The 21268-nt window shown below is 38.3% G+C and overlaps 1 protein-coding gene across 1 annotated transcript in view; it reads right to left on the bottom strand.

Moving 5' to 3' along the window:
- Window positions 1–21022, bottom strand: part of DISC1 (DISC1 scaffold protein) — a gene marked incomplete at both ends in the record, with an annotated part of 171200 nt that extends 150178 nt beyond the window's left edge. Inside the window, 2 exons of the mRNA XM_083350198.1 lie at window positions 19343–19412; window positions 20318–21022. Of these exons, the coding sequence (XP_083206324.1) occupies window positions 19343–19412; window positions 20318–21022 (775 nt within the window). The remainder of the gene's footprint in view (window positions 1–19342; window positions 19413–20317) is intronic.
- Window positions 21023–21268: the final 246 nt, after the last annotated feature.

The following is a 21268-nucleotide window of genomic DNA, read 5'->3' as shown; positions in this document are numbered from 1 at the left end:
AAAAACAGACCTGAAAAATATTTGTCGACAGACTCGACAGCCTAGGCTTATGCTATTTAATTTCCTGATTCCAGCAATCAGCTTCAGTCTAGTCCTTTCAAATATAGGATTATTTTATTTGGTATATCACATGACTCATCATATCTTTCTATGGTGAAGTTTGAAAAGCACATCATCACTGATTCAATATTGCTACTAGCATATGTACTTGAAAATAAAGATTTGTTGAAAAAATATTGCTGTTGAAAACCAGTCTTTCTAATGTTGGAAAAAGTAATTCCACATACCGTATACGTAGGCCTAAAGTATATTTTTTCACTATTTTTGCTGTAATTTTTGTCATAGATATCAAGTAAGTTGGTCCTCGTTTCCACTACTTATCCTCTTTTCCAATTGTCTAAGTCCTCCTCTGCCTGTTCAGACTTCTGATAACCCTCCATAATCACTTCATTCATGACAGTTTTTCACTGGCAAATTCTTAGGTCAAATTTATCATGATGCTAATTATGCAACAGCCCTAAGAAAGGGGACAGATTCATCCTAAGGTACCCAGAATGGCCCTGGGGCAGGGAAGGGAAGGCTGCTATTGGAACTCAGACTTCAGGTCTCTAGTAAAACCCGAACCCAACACAGCCTTCAGGCAAGAAATCATAGAGGAAAGATTGAACTACCAGTCCAGCAAAAACCCCAGATCATACCTTTTTTTTGCAGAATGTAAGATAAGAAACAGAATATTAAGACTTCTCAGCTTCTGCACTTGCATTGTCCAAAGTTCCCCAAAACAACAATCAGCGATTGTAATCTGTGCTCTTGTTGTTGTTGTTTTAGTGCTATATTCAGAATTTTACATTGGCAGGCCAACATTCTCCTAATTTGGTGCTTTTAAGAAAAGTTGGACTAGAAGCCCCATGATGGTCATTCTGGCTTGAGAATCTGGGCTCAATACTGAATATATAGATCATATTAGACTGAAGGAGGCTCAATCTAGAATATATTAAAAATCTATTCTATTTATTACTGTAAAGTTTTAAAAGTTTGATTGATTCTGTAACTGCATTCAACAGCTGCCAAAACTCATCTGAACTGTTTTCAGCACTAATCTTATCACATACTCTAAGCAGGTTTTAAATTCCTTTTCTAAAATACTTATAATTTAGATTGCCACTTACACTGAATTTACTTTTGAGGACCTTTAAGAATCTGAACAAAGGGCAAATCTGAAAATAATTATTACTTCTTCACTGAATTAAAAAGACATATATTTTCATTAATAACTTACAATTTAGAAAGTGTCATTTTCTTCTTTTACAGAAGCATTATAATTTTTATAGAGAGCATTTAAATATGCGTTCTTCAAAGTAAAATTCAATACTTGTTTTTGTCTGAGTGACAAAAAAATCCTCAATGCTTTCATCACTCACAAGCACAATCACTGTTTTTCATTCTTTTTAATATATGCTTATCCTCTCAGCTGTGCAAATACATTCAGATCTACTATTATTATTACATCTTAGAAGGAAAATCTGCCCAGGTGCTACGGAGAAATGAAAATATAATCTGAACTAAGGTTTATCCAAATGGAAAATCATAGGCTTGTGAATTCACTAGAGACAAGGAATATCTCCAAGAAATTAAAAGTAATTAGGATTTACTGATCTAGGGACAGAAATTTGATGGATACTAGTTGGTAGCAAAGTTTTTTCTATTCTTTTTACTGCTATCTAGTTGTCATTGTGATTTTTGCAGGCCTGATCTGTTAGTGCTAGAGAAAACATTAAAAGTATACAACAGTTTTCAGAGAGATAACTATAGAAAACTCATAAGAAATCTTCATTTTCTAGAGCAAAAGTGTGGTTGGAGTGACCCACACACTTTATTGCGAATACTCTCCACCCATTAACAAAATAACTCCAAATATTTCTTCCTGAAAACAAATTGTCTTAGCCTGGAAAAGCCAATCCAGAATTCAGAAAACAGGCACATAAAAGATAAGAACAAAAGATTTATCCAGATCCCCCTTGAAAGCAAGTAATTCAGAAATATTTTACTTGTTTAACACAACTTCTCCTGCCTTATTAAAATACCTTTTGCAGAATTTAATAATTTAAGATTTATTAGCTTAACCTAATCTCTTAGAAGACAACTGCTGCCTGTCCTAATCAAAAAGAGGGCACTGTAAGACTCTAGCGAGGTTCAAATCACACAGTTAACCTACTTTTGGGTGTTCACTATCCTTTTGCCTATCTCATCTCATAGGACTGCTGTGAAGATCAGACTTCACAATGGTACAACAAAGTAGATAACTTTGATTGACTTATTGATTATATTTCAAGTGTTGACTCTTAGAACAGGGCTTTTCAACCAGTGGTACAGGTACCACCTGTGGTATATTGGCACCTGGCAGGTGGTATGCAACCATCCTAGAAAGGTGGTAGCGGGGGAGGGGAATGAGCTGAACCGGTGGCAGCACCGCACAAGCCTGAGCGAGAGATGGCTGGAGCTACAGGGCTGTCAGGGCTCAGTGGAAGCACCAGGATCAACGCCAAGCTCCACTGATCCTGGTGCTTCTGAGCCCAGAAGAAGCACCGATCAGCTGGACTGTTACAGCATCTCCAGGGTCTTGTGATTTACATTCAGATGCTTGGCAACTGATTCATATTTATGATGGTCACAGTGTCCCAGGGTCATGTGAAGTGACCAAAACCTGCTGCAACCACCCAGCAGAGGGGGGGGATAAAAACCAAACACACCCCCACCCCACCCCCCACTGCCAATCCTCAATAGAAATGCTCACAACAATGAAAACCTCGGACAGGAAGAAGAGCACCACCAGGTGGGCAGGCAGGTATCTTGCTCGGCTGTGGCTTGGGGGGCACTTTTTTCAGTGTCACTAAGCAAACTGTTGTAAGTTGAGGACTACCTGTACTTCATCACTTTTTTCCTTTTTTTTTGGTCATCAAGTTTTTGACACCTTGCTAGGTGACTGGTGGTACTCGGATGTTGCCATATTCTAAAAGTGGTACAATGGGTGAAAAGGTTGAAAAGCCCTGTTTTAGAACATACAGTAGATAGATTTTCTCCAAGCAATCAGTCCCTAACTTGTTTTTTCCAGATTTTCCAATGGTGCACCCATTGCTACAACCTCACTCTGCAGTTAATAACCAAAAAATCTTCTCTTCCCAAATCAAACCAACATCTTGTACTGAGCTCATAAAGCAATATGAGTTTACCATAGATTCAGAAAAATGGGCTGTGAATGTGACTCACCTCTACTAACATCCTGAACAAAACAAATACCGTCAGCTATACTAGCAACCGTTACTGAGCTTCAGTTTAAAAACAGAGATAACTTGCTAACTAAAATAAAATGTCTTCAAATAATGTGCCATCAACTATGTTATCATGACTGATACATGAAAAAGCTGCCATTTCAACAAAAGTATCCTTCCAAACAATAAACGTCTGTCAGGTTATTACTCCATCAAATCTGTCAAACATAACTTCTTTTTGCGCTGTAGGACAAGATGACACATTATGTAAAAATCAAATGGGAAAAAAGTCCCTTCCACTATGTCATTATCCTCCCTTGCTAAAGGTTGTTGCACTCAATAATTGTTGCTAACAAAAACAATGGTTTACAGCACAAGAAAATTATGCACCATGTTTTGCTTCATCTAAATTTTTTCAGGACCAATCAACATTCCCATCCAGATTTCTTTTCCATATTTTTAAGAATACCATGGTTTATTTTCCTTTCTATTATATTTAATACCTGTACATTAATATAAAATTATTAATTTATATTAATATTAAATATTTAATTTATATTTTATATTTAAAACCAAATGATGATAAGGGCAATGAACATGGCATGTACAGTATACATAATTAAAATCTCACATGTTACTTTTAAATTACCCTAAAAAAGTTGAGTGTTTATTTCCAAATATAAATATTTATCAAGGCAAAAATAAATCTCCTAATCAAGATGGAGATTGAATTGAATTCAGCGTAGAAAACTATACACTTCAAGTACTTCTTGTTTTAAGAGCTGGAAACTCTCTTTCATTGGATGTTTGATCTTTCATTTCATTTCATTTCATTTTATTAAATTTATATGCTGCCCTTCTCCCTGAGGACTCAGGGCAGCTCACAACAATAAAAATTAAAAAACATAGAGTAAAAAATTTAAAAGTGAATTAAACAATAAATGCAAAATTACAAAACAATTTAACCCAATAAAAAGCCTAATTAAAAATTGTAGTCAGTCCAGGCCCGCTTGTTGGAACAACCATGTCTTCAGGTCACGGCGGAAGGATCTTACTAATATGTAGAAGTAATTCTAAGGTTAACAAAATGTTGGAGAGAAAACAAATTGTAATGATATACTTCATAATCAAGGTTAATATCCATGTTCCCAAAAATCCCAAATATAAAATCTCTGCTCTGCACTCTTATGTCTGCCCATGAATATCCTTGTTTTCATGTGATTTAATGAAACAGACAAGAGTCTGTCTATATCAATACACAGGGACATTTCCCTAAAGTCATCAACATATGAAGACAAGACTGTGTCATCATCATATATCATTATAGGAGGTAATCTATTACAACTTCAAAGAATACCATTTATAGTAACTGCAATTTGCTGTTAAACTGAAAACAATGTAAGGATCTGCTGTTTTCTATCCTCTGAAAGAGCTTTGATTAGACAGCTAAGTATCACAAACGCAGCTCCAGAACCCACCAAATTAAAACCTTTTATTTTCTCCTCTGATTTATCAAGGTGAAAGAATGGCATTTTCCTGAGAAATTTTCTGATCTTATGAGCTCTCTAATAATTGCATTTGCAAAATTTCCCAATACCTGTGAAGAATATCATTATTCTTTATTCTGGTGACATAATCAAGATTTCCCTGTGGACATGATTAAATAAAATACTTTTTACAATAAAGAAAATATCCCTGGAGAAAATGTTTTCAAATTTAGACATTCTGATAATGTTTAATAATTAGGCATTCTATTAAAAGTTAGGAATCAAGATACCAATAGATATCTTCACACATTTTTTCTGTTTTTTAAAACAAACTTCACCTAGAAATAAATATTAACATGGATGGCTTTTTAAAAAAAAAATTATACCATTTCATTCATTGCTTTAAAATAAAATATGCCATCGGGATTGCAGACATTTTTTTCTATTTGCAAAATTGCATCATCATAGCATAAGAATAAATTGGGATAAAAGAAATTCTTGCTGTTTTCCGAGCCTGGTTGTTTGCTTGCAGATGTTTCATTACCTGAGCAGGTAACATCATCAGTTCAACCCTGAGCTATCCACCACTTGGATAAGAATATGCATTTAAGCAAGGATAAGATCAAAATACTGTAAAGTCCACATCAGATAATGGATCATTCTCTATCCAGCCTGAAGCAGAAGTAAGATTTCACTCTTTTTCAAAGAAAAACAATGCTAGCAATCAATGCTAGCCTATTTATATGATAGCCTGCATGAAGCTTAGCCATGGGAATTTCAATCTAAATTCTCTCTTGCTGTGAGCTGACATCTCTAAATTGTAAACTGTAAATATTGAAAGTAGTAAAACTGGTAAAAGAATCCTAGCAATTTGCAGGGGGCAATAACCAACTTTGTAAGGCACAGCAATTACATATCTGGAGTAGTATGAAATAAATCAACTAAAATAAATCATTTCAGTATTCTATTGCTACCTGGTTTAGTATCAGAATGATTTCAAAGGCAAGCAGGGACATCTGCAGGAGAGTCAAAAAAACACAATTAAAGCTTCATTTTTATTTTTTTATTTTTTGCAATTGTGACTTTCCTTTTTTTATCCATTTATGTCCCCTGAAGAGTACAATGTGACAGTGTTATCAGGACCTTCTTTCTTAAAACTATATCACAACTGCATTCAGCTATTGAGTGATATGATCAGAAATGTGATTAGATGGACCTGAACAATAGGGTTTTTCTTCCAATAAAATTTCAGCCCTGTAGGCTAGATCAGCATACATAGAAAACCCACAAATACATTTTCAAAACTTGTCCGTTACTTAGACACAATGTAGGTTATATATAGAACTTGGTAATCATGCCCAAAGTTCACATATTCAGAAATACAGACACTGTAACTGGAGACTCTGTCTCCCCCATGATCAGTATGATATGAGCTATATATAAAGAATGCACATAAAAATATTTAGCAGCAGGTGAAATAAATCAATGCTGTAAATAATTTATACAACCAAGACAATGTTTACTTGCTATATTATAGTAGGTGTTGTTGTTTTTTTAAAAAAATGCCCAGTTTTTAGAAGACAAAAATGTGATCCTGAGATAACTGGAGAAGTATCCACTAAAAGGTGGATAGGCCAAGGTATTATAACTTAGATTCAAGCCTACTAAGCCATGATGGTGCAGTGGTTAGAATGCAGTATTGCAGGCTAATTCTTCCAGCTGCTCAGTGGGTTAGGACGCTGAGCTTGTTGATCAGAAGGTCAGCAGTTTGGCGGGTCGAATCCCGAGTGCTGCATAACAGAGTGAGCGCCTGTTACTCGTCCCAGCTTCTGCCAACCTAGCAGTTCTAAAGCATGTAAAAATGCAAGTAGAAAAATAGGGACCACTACGTTGGGAAGGTAACAGCGTTCCGTGCGCCTTTGGCATCTAGTCATGCCGGCCACATGACCACGGACACATCCTCAGACAAGCGCTGGCTCTTCGGCTTTGAAATGGAGATGAGCACCAGCCCCTAGAGTCGGAAACAACTAGCATGCATGTGCGGGGGAACCTTTACCTTTACCTTAGCCTTCTGAGGTCAGTAAAATGAGGACCCAGATTGTTGGGGGCAGTATGCTGACTCTGTAAACCACTATGTGCTATTGCTAACCCACTTTTAAAATCAGACAATAAGTGCTGCAATCAGTTACACGAGTTACCTCAGAGGGCTATCTGAAGTATAGAAATGAATTTATTGCTGGAGTTATCTTTCATCTTTAGAGAGCTTTTACAACAAGCTACAGCCTACAGAAGCAACAGCAGCAGATGCAAAAGACCAACTGCTCTTAGACTGACCACTGCTGGATTTATATATAACGCTAAACCACAATATAATGTGTTTGGTTTTGCCTTAATGTATTTTTGAACCCAATCTCTGTGGTCTGCAAGCTTTAATTTATGAATTACAGCAATAAGTGGTACTTACATTTTAGTTAAGAAATTGTGGTTCATTTCTTCTTTCATATTTTTTCTATATTTCTCCCCACAAGCAGACCTGCCATTGTTCTTACCTCAAAACCAAAGCAGCAGTGCAGCATATAAATTATAACCCTTTTGTTTTTACATATTGCCCGACACTAACAACTAGGCTTTTGCAAGGCTGATATTGCTATTCATTCATATTCTCTGCTCCTCTCGCTCTTTCTCTCTCTAATTAAAAAAAATTAAAAGATGTTACTTTTGTCCCAAAAGTGCTTATGGCACACGAAATCCTATCATTAGAGTATTGCTGAAGTATTTGATAATAGAATCTTTTTTTTAAAAAAATCTGATCATCACAGAGAATTTCTCAGCCAGAACTATCTAGGTTACAAATAAGGGTTATTTGATTATTATTATTATTATTATTATTATTATTATTATTATTATTATTATTATTATTATTATTATTTATATTTTTATACCGCCCTTCTCCCAAAGGACTCAGGGCGGTGTACAGGGCAATAAATATAAAAACAGAATACAAAAGTTAAAAAACGATTAACTATAATGCCCAAATTTAAAACAATAATTAAAAACATATTAAAACCCCAACCCTAACCCATCAAACCAGGTCTGATTGCTCAAATAGATACATTTTTAGATCGCGCCGGAAAGAGCGAAGGTCGGGGGCCATCCAGAGCTCAACCAGCAAGCGGTTCCACAGGTCTGGCGTGCCCACAGAGAACGCCCTCCCCCTGGGGGCCACCAATCAACATTCTCTGATCGGAGGCACCCTGAGGAGGCCCTCTCTGTGGGAGCGCACTGGACGGAGGGAAGTTGACGCCGGCCGCAGGTGTTGCCGTAGGTAATCCGGACCCATGCCATGTAGGGCTTTGTAAGTCATTACCAACACCTTGAATCTCACCCGGAGGACAACCGGCAGCCAATGCAGCTCGCGGAGCAAAGGTGTAACATGGGAGTATCGGGAAACTCCCAGTACAACTCGCGCGGCTGCATTCTGCACCAGTTGGAGCCTCCGAGTGGACTTCAAGGGCAGCCCCATGTAGAGAGCATTACAGTTGTCTAGACGAGAGGTCACGAGCGCATGAGTGACTGTACGCAAGGCATCCCGGTCCAGATAGGGTCGCAACTGGCGCACCAGGCGAACCTGGGCAAAGGCCCCCCTGGGCAAAGTTTTATTTGAAAAGGAAAGCAGGGGAAGAAGGAGTCACGATACTATAAATAATAGTGCTATGTAAAAACCTGAAAATTTGGCTGTGATTTTTGAGAGCATATATTGTTTCACATAATTCCTACTTCATGAAGTAAATAGAAAGCCATGCTTTCTAGAACTGTAATCAATGCTTTTTAACTATTATTATTTCTGTTGTAAAATCTAACAAATATCCCGCACTTAAATGATAGCTCTTTAAGATCAATTTATTGTCAGAATCCAAGTGGGGGAAAAAATTAAAATATGCATGCCCTCTAAAAGCATAAGCTTGCATGAGTTGATATAAAAATGCAAGCTACCTTTTCCAGGCAACTTCCACAGAAATTCTTCTTTAAAAAAATCTCAGTGGTGAGTTTAACCTTGGAGCTGTCAAATTCCGCCATGAATAATGAACCATGAAAACATTCCAACATCCTTGGACAACAGAAAAAAAAATCTCCTCCATGCTAAGCAAGGCAAAATGTTGTTACTATTTTCCAATAGAATTTTACTTGCCAAGAAAATGTATGAATTGTATTGTACTTAAAATTGAAAGAGCAGAAAAATCAATTTCTCCATATGCTATGAATTCCATTTACTATAGCAAGAAAATATGTGCGTATGAAAAAGTTCAATTATATTCCAAAGAAGCAAAGCCCAGAGAAAAGATTGAAACTGTTACACGAATTATTGTTGAGTTCATGGGTACCATTCAGCATGATAATGTGAAATTCATTTCAATTAAGACATGTGTTGACTGAAAAAAAGAAGATATGTGCATACAAATAAGCATGTGCACAAACACACTTGTATATATTATTATTTATTAAATTTATATGCCACCCGTTTCATGATTTGAGGAGACTCTAAGTGGCTTTAATATAATTAATTAAAGAATTAAGGTCTAATCAGGCAATCTATTAATTTAAATATTTTGGGTGTGATGATTTTATATCTCCTTTAACTGTCATAAATATTCATGAAGGTAGGTTAATTCAATTTCTAAGTAATATAATCACTTTTAGGAAGTTCCAGATAAAATAGGTTTCCTAAGAAATTAAATTAACAAATAGTAGCGAAATAATATCCAAAGTGTGTATCACTACACTGGAAGAAGTGGGCAACAATATCTTAGGTGGCAATGTAGTGCCTATGGTAGAAATCATAGTTTGCACAGAATACCATAATTTTGTTTGGGGTAAAAAGGGACTCTGATTGCCTTTGTGGCATTCTCTCAAGTATTCCAAAATGGTCTTTTCCATTTGCAGGAATTATAACCGCTAAGATTGGTAACCTAGTTAATACCTTTTTTAAAATCTTCCTCAAACAAGGTATGAAAGCCTCAACTGGCCAAAACAATTATGCATATCTGATGAAGACCGAGGCAGGTGGAGTATTACAACTTGGAAGAGCAAAGAACTGAATGCTAAGGAGCATGAATTACTAAAAGGAAAGGCAATAGATATGTTTTACGTTTGTGAAAATAAGAGGAAGAGGAAGAATGTAATAGAAATGAAGGGAGGTAGCCTGATTCTGTGGAATATGTATATGAAAATGCTAGGAAATAAAAGTATAGGCTCCATCATAAAAGGGTTGAAATATAGGTCAGAAAGTAAGAATCTATACCACCTAGATTATTGTTAAGGTAAAGGAAAGTAGAAATCTATAGGAGTTTAATAGTTGCATGTTACACTCCTGTGAACCAGGATAATGGAAAACCAATGATGAATCTGGGAAGAAAATACAATATTCAGAATGAATACAATTCAGTGAGAAAATTATTCTTTGGGTGCAATAAATAAGTGGGTGGAATAAAAGAATATAGAAGACATGTTTGGGCGATTTGTAAATCCTAGAATGAGTATGCTGACTACTTAGAGAATAAAAGGTAAAGGTTCCCCCGCACATGCGTGCTAGTTGTTTCCAACTCTAGGGGCCGGTGCTCATCTCCGTTTCAAAGCCGAAGAGCCAGCGCTTGTCTGAGGACGTCTCCGTGGTCATGTGGCCGGCATGACTAGACACCAAAGGCGCACGGAACGATGTTACCTTCCCACCGTAGTGGTCCCTATTTTTCTACTTGCATTTTTACGTGCTTTCGAACTGCTAGGTTGGCAGAAGCTGGGACGAGTAACAGGCGCTCACTCTTACTGTTTGTTTTGCATATACAGTATATGGGTTAAGCCTCAACTTATTCATTTTCAATTCATGTAAATGAAAAGGCAATGCATAGAAAAGAATGGTTTGTTTCAATTTCATAATGAAAGGAAAGAAGTATACAGGAGGGCTGAATGTAAGACAGACCATTATTTAACAGCCTCAAAAGTAGATCAAGGAGGAGGAGGAGGAGAAGGAGAAGGAGTAGTTGCTTGGAAGTATAGTATGTTACAGAGTGTCACAGAGTGTACTAAAGGGAAGGACAAAAATGAATGAAAAGAATGACATTGTAAAATAAAAGGGGATGTGCAATATATGTGTGTTGCATGAGTGTGCATGTACATATATAAATTGGTGCCAAAATTGAGGATAAAAGTAAAATACTGCAAGATGTGCATAGATTGGAAAAAATGTCAAAGAGTATGTCAAAGAAAGCAAGGAACATTAAGCTTAAAACAGATGGAGAAAATGCAGAGCAAATTTTGATGGAATTAAAAAAAATGTAATGGACATGGGTTAAAAAGGCTAACCAAGGAGTATCAGCAAAGTGAATAGAGATAAAAATAAAAACAATGAAATGATAAGGCTATTGTGAGAAATGTTGGTTTTCCCAAACTCTTAATAATCTGAATTTAATCTTGCTAACTGGTTCTTTGCTTGCTGGTTATCCAGCAGAATTTTCTCATTGGTTTGGGTCTGTTCCCTCCCTAATAGATTATATAATAATTTTGTAAAAAAAATCCTGTCCCTTTTATTGAGAACATTTTTATAGCTAGTATAGCTGATGGTGAACATTTTCCAGGAATTTTATTTATTCAAATTCCTAATAATTATTTCTTTTTTTCAATATTTTATTAATTTTTTTATAGTCACAAATGCTTAATATTTTATCAGCAACATATTGTCTGGGTTTCAATATATTAGCTTACTAATATATGTTAAACTCTTTCTCTCTACCTTGTTTTTCTAGACAGTGATAAAATGTATCCCATGTTCTAAAATATTCTGAATCTTCTTTCTCTTTCATTTTCAGGTCAGGCTGTCCATTTCTGCACAGTCCAAAATTTTCTTAATTATCTCTTCCTCTGCTGGTAATTCTTCATCTTTCCAATGTTGAGCAAATACAATGCTTGCTGCAGTTAACACATGTAACATTAAGGATACACATTCCTTCTCATAATTTCCTACAATTATACCTAACAAAAATAATTCTGGCTTAAAATCTATGTGTCTTTTAGTCATTTTCTCTAACCATATATGTATTCTTGACCAAAATCTTTTGGCTTTAGGGCATGTCCACCAAAGATTATAATATGTGCCTGGTTTTCGTCTACATTTCCAACAATTACTAGACATATTTTTAAACATTTTTGCTAACCTCACAGGTATTAAGTGCCAAAACATTTTATATAGGTTTTCTTTGTAAGCCACCGCTTTTATTATTTTAGAATTTCTTTCCCAAAAGCTTTGCCAGTTTTCTAACTCTACGTTATGCCCAAGGTTTTTTGCCTAATATATTATTTCTTGATTTGACCCCTATTATCATGGAGGAAGGTGACCTTTGCCCTATCCATATGAAATGGGCACCCCAACTGGGAGAAATGATTTGTAACATTTTAAAATCTGATGCAGCTCAGTTGTCATCTGCTCTGGGGAGCCAATTTCAAGCCATCAATCTAATGTAATCCAGCTCCTTCAGCCTGAGGTTATAGCAGCCACAGCCCCACAGACCAGAGATCAGATTTTTCACACAGAGAATTGGTTTGACTTAGATTGCCTCAAACCTAAAAGACCTCTAAAGGGGCTTTCTAACAAACACATGAAAGATCCTTTTCATATATTCTACACATGATGTGTTACTACAAAAATGGTAGTGCAAGTAACTATGTCCTAAGAAGAAAAGGGAATTATTTGGGATGGAACTGAAATGAGAGGATAGGGGAAGAAGTATTTTAAAATTTTGTAGAAGTAATACTGATATATTAGAGTGAAAGGAGGGCCTTCGCCCAGCTTCACCTGGTGTGTCAGTTGCGGCCCTATCTAGACCGGGATGCCTTGCGCACAGTCACTCATGCACTCGTGACCTCCCATTTGGACTACTGCAATGCTCTCTACATGGGGCTACCCTTGAGGACTACTCGGAGGCTCCAGCTGGTGCAGAATGCAGCCGCGCGAGTGGTGGTGGGGGCTTTCCGATACTCCCATGTAACACCTCTACTCCGTGAGCTGCATTGGCTTCCGGTTGCCCTCCGGGTAAGATTCAAGGTGCTGGTTACGACCTGTAAAGCCCTAAATGGCATGGGTCAGACTATCTAAGGGAACACCGGCTGCCGGCATCAACTTCCCTTTGTCCAGTGCGCTCCCACAGAGATGGCCTCCTTAGGGTGCCGTCGGTCAAAGAGTGTCGACTGGCAGCCCCCAGGGGGAGGGCATTCTCTGTGGGCGCGCCAGACCTTTGGAACCGTTTACCGGTGGAGCTCCGGACGGCTCCCGACCTTCGCTCCTTCCGACGTGACCTAAAAACATATTTATTTGAACAAGCCGGCCTGGTCTGATGGGTTTAGGGGTATTTTAACATTTTATATTAATTTATTGAATTGGGCTGTTGTATTTAATATTTCTTTTAATTTTTATATATTGTATTTTATTGTATTGCCCTGTACACTGCCCTGAGTCCTTCGGGAGAAGGGCGGTATAAAAATTAAATTAAATAAATAAAATAAGAACAAAGGCTATTAATGTCAGTGCTCAGGGAAAAAAAACTGAAAAAAGGAAGTCATAAAAGCTATAAAAATGATGGAAAAATGGTATGGCTGTAGCAATTGCCAGTGTTCAACACTGAACACAAAATAAAACAAAATAAAATAAAACATTGTTTGATGTATTCGTGAATAAATTTATAAGCAGTTTTTCTGATGATGTTGTAGAAGCACATTAACTAGAGATAAGGTGTGCATATTTTATATATAGTATGTTATTAGCTATGAATGTGAATGATTTGCAAAAAAATATTAGAAGATGTGTTAAAATAAGGAGCATGGCTTAAAGGTGGTTGCTTTTGATGTAAAAAAAAAGAATGAATTGCAAATGTTACATAAATTATAAAATCAGAACAAATAGGTGAACTTCTTCATAGAACGTTCCTAAGATGGAAAACAAATGGAGAACTATTAGGATGGGGAAATGCTTGTAGAAAACTATTAAGCAGCATTTAGTCTGTTCAAGGAATGAATGTTTACCAAAAGAAAGAAAATAGCTATATAAGAGCTTACTTCTGCTCATTTTGAAAGAAAAAAAAAACTGACAGATTTTCTAAATGTAACAAGGTTATTTACTGATTTTATATAGTGAATCAGTTAGTTTCATATTTTATATGGCGAATTGCTCTTCAAGAACAGCAAGAGGAAAATTATGTCAGTAAAGTTTGCATAAAGGAATGTAATGGTAAATGATCCAATCATATATTTATTTACAGTTTTTCCTCCAAGTGTGACTTTGCTATTTTAAAAAAAAAACTTATTAACCCCCCCACTAAAATTAAGAAAGTTCAAACAATATGGAAAAGAACATGACATTTTAATTATTCATTCTGTTCTACTTTATAAAAATGCTCTTGAAAACAAACTGTGGATTTCATAAAACGTTTTGAGAATACTGTTCATAATTATAATAATAATAATAATAATAATAATAATAATAATAATAAGAAGAAGAAGAAGAAGAAGAAGAAGAAGAAGAAGAAGAAGAAGAAGAAGAAGAAGAAGAAGAAGAAGAAGTTGGAAGGGACCTTGGAGGTCATCTAGTCCAACCCCCTGCTCAGGCAGGAAACCCTATACCATTTCAGGCAAATGGCTGTCCAGTCTCTTCTTAAAAACCTCCAGTGTTGGAGCATTCACCACCTCTGGAGGCAGGCTGTTTGGTTCAGGCAGACGAATGACTCAGAGTGGTTAACAGCAAGAAAAGGTTTATTCAATACACATATGTCAACTGACTACTGTCAAAATAACTCTGGCTTTTATACTCGAGCTGTTTAAACTGTATCCAATCACAAGTCCGGGTTTCCCGCCTTTACAACTTTAACCAATAGTTGCACCAGAATCTCCCGCTTCAAGGAACCTTCTTTGCAATAAGCTACTGACATATTTGCAACAAAGCTACTGACATAACACCCCTTCCCCCCAGTTGATGTTATTTGTTGACGTAATCTCTCAAATATTTGGGTGGCCTATGGACCCTAGATGGGTATCTATTGGTTTGGTTACTTAAGTCATTGCTAACTGACTGTCTGCTTGGCTGGCTTATATTTATGGGTCTGGAATTTTGAATTACAGGCTCTGACGATTCTCTACTAACAGATTGTGATTGCTGTTGTGTTTGTTGTTGTTGCTCAGGTATTGCAGGCCTGCTCATAGAGGACAGCTCCCAGTCAATTTGACCATGTTGTGGGTTAGCTGTGGACACACTGGTTTGAATTTCGTACTATTCCAGGGTGACCCTCATGTAATTCCGTTAAAACTGTAGATCTGTGGGGTTCAGGAATGATAACACGGTTGCCCCACAATATACATCCCAAATGGGATGATAGTTCATTCTTCCTCCTAAAATATGGAATGTACTTGGCATCCGGGTTAGTACTAGGCCACCCACTAAGAACCCAGGCCATGATCCTTTTGAGAATATGGTCTTTTTTAGTAGCCTCAGCTATTTCTTTAGCAGTTAAAGGGCATTCAGGAATTTCCTGTAATGACATAATTTGTCCTACTGGGGCAGGGTCCTCCTCTGTGTTGGTTAAAGGCAGTCTGCTAAGGGCATCTGGATGGCCCATTTCCTTACCAGGTCTATGTTGAAGTGAGAATGAATATGCTGAGAGGAAAATTGACCACCTCAGCATTCTGGGAGACATTATTTGGGGTGTCAGTTTATCAGTGGTAAACAGTCCCAATAATGGTTTGTGGTCAGTGAGTATGGTAAAGTTCCTACCATAAAGGTAATCATGGAACTTTTTTACTCCTGCCACGATTGCTAATGCTTCTCTATCAATCTGTGCATAATTCCATTCAGCTTTGGTAAGCTTCCTGGAATAGTATGCAATTGGCTTTTGAATACCTTGACTATCCAAGTGGCTGATAACAGCCCCCACACCATAAGGTGAAGCATCACAAGCTAAATAGATTGGTTTATTCTCAATAAAATGAGTTACTGTGGATTGGCTTGAAAGAATATCTTTTAATGTTTGAAAACTGACTCTATGTTTATCATGCCACTGCCATGGGGTTTTTTTATCTAATAGTCTATGTAGAGGTTCCGCTATGGCAGCTTTATGGGGCAAGAATGTATGATAAAAATTAACTAATCCTAAAAAGGCTTGTAATTCAGCCTTGTTTTTTGGTTCTGGTGCCAATTTAATTGCCTTAATTTTATCAGGTGTAGGGTGAATTCCATTTTTATCTATCCTAAATCCTAAAAATTCTGTGGATTTAACCCCAATACAGCATTTATCCTTTTTTAATTTAAGTCCAGCCCCCCTAAATCTTCCCAATACCTGTTCCAGATGCTCAGCTAATATTTCTTCATTTCTTCCAGCTATTAGAACATCATCAAAGTAAGGGCATACACCAGGTATGCCCTTTAAGGTCCTCTCCATCACCTCCTGGAAGATGCCTGGAGCTGCTGCAATACCGAATTGCAGTCTGTGGACTCGGAACGCCCCCTTGTGGGTAACAATAGTTTGAGCTTCAGCAGCCTCCCTGGAAACAGTAAGTTGCAAATACGCCTGCGCCAAGTCTAACTTGGCGAATATGGCGCCGTCCTGTATCGTGGCGAGGACCTGCTTCACCGTCGGGACCGGGTAAGCATGTTTTTTCATTCCGAGGTTCAGGGTGGCCTTGTAGTCAGCGCAGATCCTCACATCCCCATTAGGTTTAAGGGGTGTGACGATCGGCGTCTCCCACAAACCACCCTCGACCGGTTCTAGAACGCCTTGGCCTACAGGTTTATCGAGCTCGGCCTCGATTTTTTGCTTAAGGGCAAAAGGCACCCTTCGGGCCTTAAGCCTGATGGGTTTAACCGATGGGTCTAAGTTAAAATTAATTGGGGGCCCTTTATATTTACCCAAAGACCCATCAAATACGTCTGCGAATTCATCGCAGACTGATTTGAGGGTCTTATTATTAATAACTGTATTTATTCCCCCTACCCAAATTCCCAGGGCAGGGAACCAGTTAAGGCCTATTAAACTAGTTCTATGGCCTTCTGTAACTATTAAATCTAGTGTTCCATTAAACCCCTTATATTTAACTCTAAGGGTAACTTTTCCCTTAATTTTTATTGGGGTTTTTTGGAAGTCAGCCAATTGAATTTTGGTTGAACTAAGTGGAATCTTTCGGCCACTTTTTAGTTCAATCTTTTTAAGGGTTTCACTGGATATTATGGACACTGAGGCCCCAGAATCGATTTCCATTTTGCAAGGAATTCCCTGCAACTGGACTACAATTTTTAATTTTGATCCCAAAATATTGTTAATTTTTCCTTTTCTACTGTGATTGACTCGCGCCACCTCCCCACAGTTCGGGTATTGAGCCCAAGGTCTAGGGGTCTCTTTGCCACTATAGTAAGGGGTTACCTTACCTTCGGGCCAAACGTCGACTTCGTGTAGACGATTGTCGCGTGCACGGCCCCTGCAAATGGCTTGAATGTGGCCGGTCTTCCCGCACAATCTGCATCTGGCAGAACGGAATCTGCAAGTTGCTCGGGGATGATTGCCGCCGCAGCTGCCGCATCTGTTGTCGCTGTCCCGCGGTCTCGTTGCAGTGTCTCTCAGTTGTCATTGGGTTGCTGTTGGTTGTCGTTGTGGTGTTGTTGTTTGGAATCGACGACTCGGTTCAGATCCGTCACTTCGGGATGGTTTTGCCGCCATTTTTCCAAACCGTCTGGTGACTTCGGCAATGTCGGCTTCCCATTGTTGGTCCACCTCCCCGCAGTCCACAAGGCTTTCTTGATTTATTTCGGTAGAAGCGGCCATGCTATTTCGGGGGGGGTCGCGATACCCGGTGGATTCATAAGTCAAGAGTTCGTCGAGTACTTCTTGCAAGTCACCGGTGGGCTTAGCGATAATTCTATTTTGTAATTGCTCGTCTCGCAAGCCCAGCACCGCTCTGTCCCGGATTCTTATTTCTAAGTTGTCATACTTGCAACATACTGCTGCTTCTCTGACTGCAGCAACGAATTTTTGGATTGACTCGCCCGGTCTCTGATTCCGTTTTTCGAAAATGCGCTGCCAAAAGAGTTCTGATCGCCTTGGCGTAAAGTGTACTTTTAATTTGGCCAATAAATCGGCATACGGAACGCTAGATACCGGCAATGGTTGACAAAGTCCCACAGCAACCCGATACACAGGTGTGCCGCAAATGGTTAGTAATGCAGCCGCCTTTTTTCGGTCATCGGTTATGCCGTTAACGAGCAAAAACCCTTCGACCTGTCCCACATATTCTTCCCAGTCCTCTGGGAAGTTTGGATCGAATTCTTTTAAGGACCCAATTTGCGCCATTCGGAGGGTTGTTGATTCCGCCACGGCCGCTTGTGGTTGACTGTGAATTCTTTTTAAATTTACCGCCTTTCGCGCAGCTGTTCTGCCAATCCTACTCTAGTCCGCCGTCTATCCCACCTTCGTCGCCAGTTGTTTGGTTCAGGCAGACGAATGACTCAGAGTGGTTAACAGCAAGAAAAGGTTTATTCAATGCACATATGTCAACTGACTACTGTCAAAATAACTCTGGCTTTTATACTCGAGCTGTTTAAACTGTATCCAATCACAAGTCCGGGTTTCCCGCCTTTACAACTTTAACCAATAGTTGCACCAGAATCTCCCGCTTCAAGGAACCTTCTTTGCAATAAGCTACTGACATATTTGCAACAAAGCTACTGACATAACACAGGCTGTTCCACTGGTTCATCTGTTCCATCATCTGATACAGAATATCCAAATATCCATTAGGAAAAATGGAAGAAAAAGAAGTAAGTAGATTAAAGAGTTAAAAGGTTAGAAAAAAACTAACCACTAATTGATACCTACCAATAAAACAATGCATAAAAGTGTAATGTCAGAAAACTGACACATTTGTCAGTCTTGGAGATGCAGGAAAAATGAAGTGCCAAATGTAATTGTGAAAATTAAATATAATTCTGCTCCAAATAGATACCTGCATTACAGAGAACCACTTTTTTACATGAATTTTCACTACAAGTAGAAGTGAGATTCCTTAATGCAAATGAATGCCATTGAAAAATAGAAAAACTCAACAACCTCCCAAGGATCATGTGAACACAACGGTCTCCTGGCGGCACAAATAGTCATGGGTTTAGATCTAGAGATAGGAATAGCTGAGGAAAGGAAAAGAAATCTAACCTTTTTGTAGTTGTAGATCACAAATAGTGGTCCCTATTTTTCTACTTGCATTTTTACGTGCTTTCGAACTCTAGGTTGGCAGAAGCTGGGACGAACTCAGCATCCTAACCCACTGAGCCACCACGTCAGATATGCACATGTAAAATGGAATAACTATGATGTGATTTTAAAATATGTTTTTTCACATGTTAAGGATCTTACTACTGAGGCACAGAGAACTTAGATTGAGATGACACTGGAATTGACAAGCCATTTTCTTTTTAAACTACCTTGCGTAACTGTTGTGCCAACAAAGGTGAGTTCTGAGCTTTGCCCATCCACAACTTATAGCAGCAACTGATTGCCGGAAACATACCTTTCTCATAGTCGTCCTCAGCTACTGCTTTCTCCTGAAGCTTCTGAAGTTTTCTCATCAAGGATTTTATCTGTATCAATCAAAAGATCATGAGAAATATTCCTCTATGCTGCTTTGAAAATTGTGACCTAAGCATTGCGTCTATTATCACAACAATTCAAAAGTTTTTATTTCACCCCACTTGGCCCAACCATTTCTGAAGATATTTCTGTCACCTCACATTCCACAGTCATCATTCAGAATTAAAGAGCACCCAGAATAGACATAATGATATAATGACCAAATATATTTATACGAAGGTGTGAAAATCAGACAAGTTTCCCATGATTCCCTAACTGGGGGGAAAAATCAGTCACAAGGCAGACTGCTTATTTTACACATCTTGAGATTTGGAGGCTTCAACCAGGAAAACTTAAGTCAAAAAGTAATTAATTCCATTTTGGTTGGGCTCACCAGGAGCAGAGGCAGCATTCTAAAAGATTGGATAGGTGAGATCCAAAAACAATGGAGAAAAACATATAGCAAGGACATTGGGAGAAAACTAACATGAGATTGAAGGGCAGTAAATATTGCAAACTATTGACAAAAAGAGAGTAGAAAGGATTGAGATATTTGGAAGACAAGGAGGCATTTGAGAGCTTTTGGGTACTCTATCAGTGGAGGTTTTTAAGAACAGATTGGACAGCCATTTGTCCAGAATGGTATATGGACTCCTACTTGAGTGGGGGAGGGAAGGAGGTTGGACTAGAAGACCTCCAAGATCCCTTCCAACAGTGTAATTCTGTAGTTCTGTAACTTTTTTTGCTTACTAATTATAACCATCCAACAATATCTTCATAGGCATCTTCTCAAATTCTCATTAGAAACACCACCACCCCAAGTAAGCATTACAACAGCTATTGCATTGCTTTATGTTGGATGTCTATACCTGCTTAAAATTCCATCACACAAAATGGGCACAAAGAGTACTCTAACCTTTACTAAGCACCGATTGCCCAACAAACATTCCTGTAGTACTGGTTCATATTCCTTCATCAGAAAGTCCCAACTGTGGTCACCAGCAATGCCACAACTCTCATAGCCTGAAGTCACCGAAGAATCAGCAGATGTTGCCTCCAAAGAATCCGTGGAAGAAGAGAATGCATTATTTGTGTGGAAAGGTGAGAGCCTTCCACAGTCCTGCAAAATGTCATCCTCGGCAGCTTCCGACAGACGGGTACCAACTCCATCACACAGGGAGTTACATGAAGCCCACAATTCAGTTTGTGAAATCCTTTGGACTTCTCCAGGTAGATGGAAATTAATATTTTCTGTTTTCTCTACTCCACCTGATTGCACAGTTTCTTTAGATTCCCTACTTCCTGATGCACCTGCAGTGGCTTCAGAGGCTGAATTTAGTGAGAGCTGGATAAAAGTAAAATGTGAGCGGAAGGAATCTTGAAGACTGGAAGGGCCATAGGAAGTTTCTTCGTTTTCAGGCTCCTGGGTGTTAATCCATTTCTCCTGATGATGAGCACACAATCTTTCTTTCTTTTGTGAACTAGCAGCCTCAGAAGTCTTCTCCACTGCATCTACCGGTAGCAACTTGCCCGACCACGCAGATATCTGAGGTGAGACATCTCCTTTATGGTTGGTAATCGCAGGAGAATCTGACAAGATGGCTGCCTGGGCCTGAGACATTCTGTTGTATTTGTGGCAGCAGGAAGTCTAAACAGCACACCAGAAATAGAATAATCCCAAGACAGGTTCACATGGTATCTTCAAAGAACAGGAGTGAAGCTCTTGATTGTGTGCTATATGTATTACTCAGAAAGTTTGGTTCACTGACAGATGGAGGATGAAATTCTATTTTCATACACACTCTGCCAGAGAGAAGTTCTCTGAAGATGGGCTCCAGCACAGATCCGAAAGCTCGGAAGGCAAAAC

Source organism: Vipera ursinii (genome assembly GCF_947247035.1).
Source record: "Vipera ursinii genome assembly, chromosome: 1".
Lineage (NCBI taxonomy): Eukaryota > Metazoa > Chordata > Lepidosauria > Squamata > Viperidae > Vipera > Vipera ursinii.
This window is presented reverse-complemented; position numbering and strand designations above follow the sequence as displayed.